The sequence below is a fragment of the Taeniopygia guttata genome, chromosome 13 (assembly GCF_048771995.1).
Source record: "Taeniopygia guttata chromosome 13, bTaeGut7.mat, whole genome shotgun sequence".
Lineage (NCBI taxonomy): Eukaryota > Metazoa > Chordata > Aves > Passeriformes > Estrildidae > Taeniopygia > Taeniopygia guttata.
Window position 1 is genome coordinate 1,567,486 of NC_133038.1, and position 9,779 is coordinate 1,577,264.

At 45.6% G+C, this 9,779-nt stretch overlaps 1 protein-coding gene across 1 annotated transcript; it reads left to right on the forward strand.

The window, feature by feature from the left end:
• Positions 1-1,888: 1,888 nt before the first annotated feature.
• On the forward strand, positions 1,889-9,557 carry UBE2B (ubiquitin conjugating enzyme E2 B). The gene is given in 6 exon segments (NM_001245727.2): positions 1,889-1,956; positions 5,039-5,119; positions 5,787-5,812; positions 6,849-6,938; positions 8,136-8,224; positions 8,992-9,557. Coding segments are annotated over 6 exon segments (459 nt in total). The 5' UTR covers positions 1,889-1,912; the 3' UTR covers positions 9,121-9,557.
• Positions 9,558-9,779: the final 222 nt, after the last annotated feature.

Here is a 9,779-nt window from a genome sequence, read left to right on the forward strand (position 1 = left end):
ATGATTAATGAAAAATGGAATGTGTGTGGTGGGAGGATGAGGAGGAGAGTCCAGAGGGGATTGCTTGCCAGGAGCCATTCCTCACTAATGTGGGGAATAATGTTCTGGTGGCTGAGGTATTATAGTTTCTTATTACCAAGTCTTTTGGAAAAGCTTGCTCCCCTGCACTACCAGGCTTTGTGTGAATTCCTCACTTTTGCCATCTGACTATTTTCACTAAGGTAGGACATTGGATTAAAGTGGTCTGAATACATCTTTGCAGAGTTAAACTCCACCCCATGTGAAATGTGAATTCATCATATAAATAACCCAGTCAGTGGTGCTGCTGCAGCAGGGCTGGCATTAACTTGGTGAAAAAGCAGTACTGAGCTTTGTGCTGTTAAACCCTGGGCTGATGCTGTTCCACCACCTGGATGGCTGGAGGCAAAGGGAATGGACAGGCAGTGTTTATTTCTGTCATTTCATTATAAGTCCCATGATGGTTTGACCTCCTTAAAATCATCTGGAAAAAAAAGCAGGGAGGCACATGTAACCACACAAATCCAAGTTCAGGGATAACTTCCAAGACTGCTTGTAAGAACTAGGTCACGACTTCAAAGAGACCTGCTCTGTCTGTTGGAGTAATGGGATTTTTAAAAAGGGCTGAGAGCCAGGACATCAGCCTGTATTTAGAGGGAACTTCGAGAGATGCTGAGTGACCCATATGGCAAAATGGACCATTATCCCTAAATAAAATTTGATAAGAACTAAATGTTTAAAACCTCCAGTTACTGCAAATAGTGGGAGTGGGCTGAATACACAGCATAGAAGTAAGACTCGAAATGTACACCCTTGCAATCTGACCACGACTGATAGTTTCTGTACTTTGCAGACGTTCAGCTAAATCCCAGTGAGCTGGTGTGTCTGGCGAGGAGAAAACCCCACCTGCCCCACTGCGGGCTGAAACGCCCCGAGAGCGCCGGGCAGCGCTGCGGCACCGCCAACGCCGGGCTGGGCACTCCCGGACCCCTTCCTGCTCCCTGTCCCGGTGTCCCGGCACTCCCGGGCTGGGCACTCCCGGACCCCTTCCTGCTCCGTGTCCCGGTGTCCCGGGCTGCGGCACTCCCGGACCCCTTCCTGCTCCCTGTCCCGGTGTCCCGGCACTCCCGGACCCCTTCCTGCTCCCTGTCCCGGTGTTCCGGCACTCCCGGGCTGCGGCACTCCCGGCTCTCTCCCGGACCCTTTCCTGCTCCCTGTCCCGGCTCTCCTGGGGTGCCGCAGTCCCGGCTCTCTCCCGGACTCTTTCCCGGTCCCTGTCCCGGCTCTCTCCCGAACCCTGTCCCGGCAGTCTCGGCTCGTTCCCGGAACCTTTCCCGGTCCCTGTCCCTGTCCCGCCCGGCAATCCCGGACCCTTTCCCGGATTCTGTCCCGGTCCCTGTCCCAGCAGTCCCGGCTCTCTCCCGGACCCTTTCCCGGCAGTCCCGGCTCTCTCCCTGTCCCTTTCCCGGTCCCAGTCTCGGCTCTCTCCCGGTCCCTTTCCCGGTCCCAGTCCCAGTCCCGGCCCTCTCCCGGACCCTGTCCCGGCAGTCCCGGACCCTTTCCCGGTCCCAGTCCCAGCTCTCTCCCGGACCCTTTCCCGGTCCCAGTCCCAGTCCCAGCTCTCTCCCGGACCCTGTCCCGGCAGTCCCGGACCCTTTCCCGGCAGTCCCGGCTCTTTCCCGGTCCCTTTTCCCGCTGCCTCTCCCCAAACTCCGCCGAGCGCGCAGCCGCGTGCACCCGCCTCCCCCCGCGCGGCGCGATGGTGCGGTCCCGCCCCCCCCCGCCGGTGCCGCAGTGGTGCGGCCGGCGCGGCCCCGCCCCGCGCGCGCCGCCATTGCGGGTTGTTTGTGCGGGCGCAGCGGGCGCGGGCGGGAGGCGGCGCCGCGGCTCCGCCATGTCCACCCCGGCGCGCCGCCGCCTCATGCGCGACTTCAAGAGGTGAGCGGGGCCCGCACACACCGCTGCCCGCGCCTTTCTGCCGGGCCCGGCGCTGGCACCGAGCCGCCCGCGCAGGGGCGCGGGGAGCGGGTGCCGGGGGGAGCGGGGGCAGCGCCGGCTTTGTTCGAGCCGGCTCGGCCGGCGCCGACGGCTGGGGGCGTCTGAGGATAGAAGTTGGAGCTGCGAGCGGGGCGGGCCGGCAGCGCCCGTGGGGTCGGGGCCGCCGGGCTGGCGGGGGGACCCCGGCTCGGTTCGGCTCGGCTGGCCCGGCTTGGCTCGGCTCGGTTCGGTTCGGCTCGGTTCGGCTGGCACGGCTCGGCTGGCCCGGCTTGGCTCGGCTCGGTTCGGTTCGGCTGGCACGGCCGTGCCCGTCCCGCGCCCCGCCACCCGCGGGCTCCGGCTTTGGAATAGCTCAGCCGGAATTCAGAAGTGTTCCAGGCTTGTTGGGTCGGAGGATCGCTCTGAAAAGATTTTCGTAGCGATAGGCACTGGAAACGAAGCGCAGAGAATTGGCGAACGCTTCGTTTGTATGTAATAGGAGCCAAAATGACCTTTAGTGTTTTTATGCACAATCATGTGATACTGTGTTTAAAGTTTGCAATCATGAAGAGTTTTGTGTAATATATGCGAACTGCTAAAGGAGCGCTTATTAGTTGCACTCTTTTAAATGTTAATGACTGAACCACTGACTCTGGAATAAATTATTTCCAGTCTGACACGTAAACATACTTAGAGCAGAGTGTGGAAAAGGGTGGGAGGCTTCCTTGTAAGATGTACATTAAGAGTTCTCCAGGCTGGGTCACTCAGGAGTAGTTGGAGGTGAGTCAGCTTTGATAGTGTCTCTTTTTTTAGCATGGCTATGTTATACCAGGCCCTGCAAACACATCAGTTAACACTTGACGTGTATTGTAGTTGCTCTACGTGGCTGCACAACAGCAACAGCGACAAAAATCTGATTCGTGAATCTAGAAGCAGTAGGAGGTTTTTGGGAAGTGGAGCCCTCCCCTGCTGTTGTGCGAGTGTTGGTGTTTGTTAAGTGGGTGTTGCTTGATTCCTGTTCAAATCAAAACAGGATATTCAGACTTTTTATTGTATTTGGTTACACAGATGAATCAGTGATTTTTTTTTCGGGCTGACTACCTCAATTTTTCAAGATTGCAATCAGATGTGGGTTTTATGCCTTCATATTCCTACAAGGACTGGTTTAATAATTTTGGAATTAAGGCTTGAGGGAAGACTCTAAAGCTGTGGAAAAATATAACCAAGTAGACAATGTAAATAAAATCCATTAGTCATATATATAGCAGCTTTTATATTCCAAAACTTACGTAACTTTTTCATGTTAGTTTTTGTCTTACTCTGCTCTTCTGTGCTGCAAGTTGTGTATTTGTTTATGTTACTTGTACTTCATACTGAAAGAACAGACGGTGTGCTGTGAACTCTGATTCACTTCAATAAATATAAACTGCTTTTGCATACTGTGATTGTCAGGAGCAGTCAAGAGAGAAGAGTTCAGCAGATTTCTTACCTCCTCTAATTTGTTTGAATAAACCAAAAGAAATAAAAGGTTATTTATTTACTTTGCTGATAAAAAGGACGTACTAAAACCACATTTTCCCTGCATGTTTAGGACTTTCAGGATTAGTCCTATTTGCAGTCCTTGCCAGTTCCTTTCTGTAGTTAGACCCTGTGACAAGTAGGGTGCAAACATGCTTTGAAGTTGATCTAAAAACCGAAGTCATCTCCCAGATGCATTTGTCAGGCGAACGCTCAGGCATTGCTGCTGGCCTGCAGCCTGGCTGTCACGTAGGAAGAAGTCCTGTTCCTGCTTTCCCTGACCAAAATAGTAGGTGGTTTATGCTGTTGATATTCAGCGGTCTGGACTGTGTGTGCTCAAAGAGCAGAGATGTAAACACAGAGTTTAAAGGGGTTCTGAGCAGCTTCAGGGCAGCACCACTGCTCAGCATCCTTGGACAACACACGGTGTTACCCCAGGCTGAGGCAGTGCAAGGGCAGGGAGGATTGCCTGGCTGTGCTGCTGACAGCTCTCAATAAATCTGCATGCGGCATTTAGTGAGAATTTGTCCCTTGGTCTGCAGAGCTTTTTGTAGTGACTTGTTTATAGGTGTGCTGTGATATTGTTGAACCACATGGTAACACTCAAGAGTTGTTTGTGACACAGGGGCAGTCACTGCATTTTTCTTATTGGATAACTCCGGAGGCAAAACAGGTGAAGGGAGTAGGAGCTGTCACTGAGGGGGTTTGAGCAGGTGGATTGATTGGGGCCTGCTGGTGTACATTCATCAGGGTCTTGTGATCCTTAATATGGGGCAGTGATGGGCAGGGGGGGCATTTGGATCCTGCCCTCTGGCTGCAGTACATATTTCTGTTTGTGAAGCTTTCAGTAGGTAACATGCTTTTCCCTAGTCCAAGGATTAAGGAACTAAAAATAATTTCACATGTTCCCATAATTGCTTTAGAGATAAACACATTTGTGGGACTGGTGAGAGGGAGTAGCAACACACAGGTTTCCCCTTTGCTCCCTTTTGAAGCAATCAGCTTGTCAGTTGAAATAGGCTTATACCAAATTTAGCCACTTGTCATGCATGGATCTGGGTATGCAGGAAAAGCTCCACTGACGGTCCTTTGTCTCGAGTCCCAGCAAGAGTGCTCTGTGTTTGTGTGTCACTGCCTGGATTTCAGCTCCTGGTTGTGGCTGCAGCTTGTTCTCCAATTCACTGTGGCAGCCAGCAGCAGTTGCTCTCTCATAGTTCACAGTGTAGCACCATAAATCTCAGCTGTCCGTGGTGCTATAAGTTATTCTTACAGCTAATCCTTTGCTCCCTGAACACTTAATCAGACCTCTTGTGCCCTTGTGTCTCCATGTAAAACATGAGAAAATCTTGATGTGTGTTGCCTTGTAGGTCTGTCTCTCAGAGCGTTGATAATCTGCGTGTAATGCTTTGTGTATTTTCTGATCTGGAATGAGAAAATATGTATAAAATGTGGATATTACTGGTAAATTATATCTGCAGGTGGAAGTATTTCATATATATGACTTGTGATTCTATGTAATTCTTAGATTGCAAGAAGACCCTCCTGTGGGTGTCAGTGGTGCACCATCTGAGAATAACATAATGCAATGGAATGCAGTTATATTTGGGTAAGTTTTTATCATTATGAAATTCAGTATTAGAGGGCTAAATATGATATATATTTTTTTTTATTCTCTTGTTTCATGTGTGTAAAGTCAGTAAACTTTTAAAAATGTCCAAAACAGGGAATGGTTAGGAAGGAAAAAAAATTAAATTTTAAATTTGTTTAGCTTTGTTATTGAATAAAGCTTGCATGTGGCTTAATAAATAGGTTATACTGTGTTATGAAAAAGCAGAATTCCTCTTTAAAGTACATAAGTGCCACATGTTCTCAGCCATTAAATCCAGATGTATTAGTGATTGAAATGAATCCTAGTAGGACAAGGTGCAGGATCTGTCTGGGAAGTTACATTACATATCCTGTGGAAAAAGAGGTGACAGTATCCTTTCCTAAAACTGAAGTGTGCTTGCTAATAATCTCCTCATTTGTTCCAATCTAGTCACCTAAAGGCATGTATATTGTTTGGGATGATGATAAAGTAGATATCCCAAATAGCAGGTGTCTAGGTACAGCAAAGCTCTCAGAGGTTACCTATGGATGTAACCATAATAATTTAAATTATTGCTTCTGCCTGTATCTTGGAGAGGATGAGAAAGAAGATATACATCTATTGTGCCTATGTGCAAGTAGGTAATGATCACTTTTAACTGGAGTTTCTTTTTAAAACCTTTCAGGCCAGAAGGGACACCTTTTGAAGATGGTAAGTTGCTAACTTTTGTATCCTTTGTCATTCTAATAAATGTTGCCAGTACTAACATTGTTCTGCGTCTGAAAAATAATAGATGTTATCTGTGTATAATTTGAAACAAACCAAGTAAGTGAAGCCATGAGGCTTGTTGGCTATAAAAATACGTATCTTGATCTAAGCAGTGTCTCATCACACTGGCTCATGGTTGATTAGAAAGCTACGAAGCAATGCTTCTATCAAGGCTTTTTCATACATGCCCACAAGAGCTTTTAGCAGGGTTTATTGGACTTACACTGCCAGGTGTGTTTGCACATCTCTTTAGCAGAGCTCAACAAGAGCTTTTCTCATTTCATCTTTGGCATGTTTGATTCATCCCTGTTCTCCTAATGAAGAACAGGTGAGAAACCTTTAGGTGTTCTCAATATAGAACTCAGTGAGGTTGAGGGAATCCCAAATTTGTACATAAACATGAAAGCTAGTGTGTAATGACCCTCCCTTAGGCATATGAGGAATAAGGAGTTTAATAATTATGGTATTATTACAGTAATTGGCAGCAGATGGGTTTTTCTCTGTGTTGGGTTGGAGGAATTACAGTAAATTATTCACTGATCCATAACAAAGGTTTTCAGTGAATAAGTTTTGAGCTCCAAAGACTGAGATTGCTGATTATGAAATTCCAGTGTTTCTTTGATGGCACCACAATGCCTTCTTAATGAAACGCCTTAAAGTCACCCAAGTCCATGGACCCAGCATACCTGGGTCGTGGAAAAGTGGGATAATGTTGGATAAGGCTGCCTTTGCCATGTATGCAGTGAGTCTCCAAGCTCCTACCCAACCACTACTGCAGGGTTTATTACTCTAACCAGTAGTTCCATACTTGCATTATCACTTGAAGTCTATGAAAAGCAATCAGATTCACTGTTGCTTTTTTATATAACGGTGAGCAGAAATGATGGTCATGGAGCACATAAATTAATTTCTTGTCTATGTTCCTGGATATGGTCTTTTGTTGTTAGTTATCTGATTGTATTTATCTTTGTTTGGACAGGTACTTTTAAACTAGTAATAGAATTTTCCGAAGAATATCCAAATAAGCCTCCAACTGTTAGATTTTTATCAAAAATGTTCCATCCAAATGGTGAGTAAACCGTCTTTATTTAGCTGTAATACTCAATAGATATTACAGTGTGGTCATGCATTCTCTGAAGCTCCAGAATGCTTAATCTCTCTTCACTGCATCTCCTAAAGTAGATGTCTAGGACAGCAACTGCTTGACGAAAAATTGAGAGTTATGGTGCTATTAAGAAGCAGCTATCTGCCTCTTAGTAATCAATATGTAGCCTCAGTAGCAAAGCCTGTGAGTATTTTCAGCAGCAGCTGCACTTAGGTTGGTTCAAAGAGGGAGTTCTGGCTGCAGATTCCTGTCCCTTTCCATTTAACAGCAGCCGTGTCTGTGCAGCCACTGCATGAGCTGCAGGGAGCTGATGGGGCCAAGTGTTAATTATTCCCTGCCAGGTGAGGTTTCACCCAAGTCCCTGCTTTCATCTGGTGCTCTGTGCCTACCAGGACTAGCACAGGGAAGAAAATGAGGATGCTCAGTTGTAGAGGTGTCTGACCCCATCTCAAAGATGAGGGCAGTGATGAAAGTGCACTGTGCTGCCTCCCCCAGCACTGATAGGTTTTACTGAGTGCAGAAAAAACCTGCCTGCTGCTCCTCTGTAGAAATTATGCCTCACATACTGTGCAGGCCACTTTGTCTCTGCCACAAGGTCTGTAATTTGTTGGGAACAAGCTGGAAGACAAGGGTGTAGAAGTTTGAGCAGTAAGTCTCAGGTTCATGTGAACTCCATAAGACTGAGAGGTATCCAGACAGAAGTAGGATTTCAGGCACTTTTCCGTATTTTCTACAGTCTGCCTTGGTGCCTCTCATAGTGAGTGTAGAGTGTGTGGAAATGGGATAGGAGCTGTCCCTGCTCGTGGAGTGAGGGTGGGAGTGGTGCCACTCCTGCAGTGAAGGCCTTGCTGCTCTCTGGGAGGCCTCTCTGCTGTGACAGTGTGGGTCAGTCACACTGGAGGAGCAGGACACCAAGTCTGCCCGTTCCTGTGCTAATGCCATAATTTCCAGACCTTCCTTCTTTCCCTCTTAGGTGTTCTGTTAATTTCAGTAATAAATCTGAATTCAAAGTATGTGTCAAGCCACAGAAGATGGTAAGACAAACTGCTGTCCTCTTTCCTAAAGCATTAATCTAAGCACAGGCTGAATTGGAACAATAAGTGCCCTCAACAGTGCCATAAATCTGACAGTTTCTAAGTGATACCTGTGTTGTATTTACAGTGTATGCAGATGGCAGCATATGTTTAGATATTCTTCAGAATCGCTGGAGTCCAACATATGATGTTTCATCTATTTTAACTTCAATTCAGGTAACTTTGCATCTGTTGTACCAAATAATTATGTTATTGTTGGTCTCTGTTCCAGAATTCACAGCTCAGTGATGGAGTAGCCATGTATCTGTATCAAGGGGAGCTGCAAATCCTTATGAACTAAGCAGTATTTTTATATCAAATAAAGATGCTACATAATCACTAATTCTAAGATTCAAAACTGCCATTGTATATTTTTGCACAGGAAAGTGGTTACTGGTTTGTGTTAGTTTTTAGCTGTTTTTACTCAAGATAGGATATCAGATGCAGAAATTTGCCTTGTGTTTGAAACACTTAACTTTACTGTGAAGCCCTCAAAGGGACGATATTACTGAAACACACTACATATAAGGAAAAATGGCCTAGCACAGTGGAATGCACAATTCCTTTGCTTCTGTGTAATTGTTCTAATTTTTCAACAGTGATGTTTTGTAGGAGACATCTTAGCCCCTCTTTAGTCCTGAATGACAGTATAATGTAATTACCAAATAGTCAGTTAGCTCTGTAGTGCTGAGTAGCACAAACTGTCTCTGTTTTGTTTGTGGAGCTTCAAGTGTGTGCAGCACTGATGCTTAGGCAGGGTGTAATTTGAGGGTCAGTAATATAATTAGGGCTGCCTAACCATGAGTTTAACTAAGTTTTTTAACTGGGCCGTTCTGAGTTGTGTCTGCCTCTGAAACACATTTGACTTGAAAGTAAGCTGATTTTTTTTTTCCTTGATTTACATGTGTTGGTTTGTCTCACATTATGTTTTCCCCTTTTTCCAGTCTCTGCTTGATGAACCCAATCCAAACAGTCCAGCAAACAGTCAGGCAGCACAACTTTACCAGGAGAACAAACGTGAATATGAGAAAAGAGTTTCAGCTATTGTTGAACAAAGTTGGAATGATTCGTAACAGCTGCTGTGTTACTCTCCATCCTCATAATCATTATGTACAATTTAACCCTCAATAGAAAGGCTACCAGAAATTTCAAGTGCCACAGTTCTATGAATTTGCATAAAAGCTCATTTGCAAACAAAATTAAGCCCTTCAGTTTAGGGAAAGCTAAAAGCTTGTGTATCTCAATTAACGTCCTTTTTATTGCATGGTAAGAACTAAGTTATTGCTACATAAATTTGTAATATATCCTGTTTGTATTTTTTTTCCAAGTGTATAATGTTGGTGTGGAGTTTTCATGACAGAATATACACATTTTGTAAATCTGTACTTTTTCAAATATTGAATGCCTTATTTTTGAATTCTTTAGATTTTTAAATTGGAGAAAAGCACTTAAAGTTTTTATATATGAATATTTCATGTAAAACTGTTAAATACATAACCTTAGTGCAAGATTCTGCTCTCACTCTTATCTTTTTCCAAGGGCTCATTTTTTTTGTCCATGCTGTTGATACCCTGCACTTTACAAACAGAAAAGTTAATCCACGATGCAACTGTCTTCATGGCATGTCTTTGCTTCTGCACCACAGCTTGACTTGATTCTGTGTGTCCTCAGTTGTATGAGGAAGAGACATTTTGGTAGCTGCCAATTACAAATGGGGAAGCAGATGTAACTA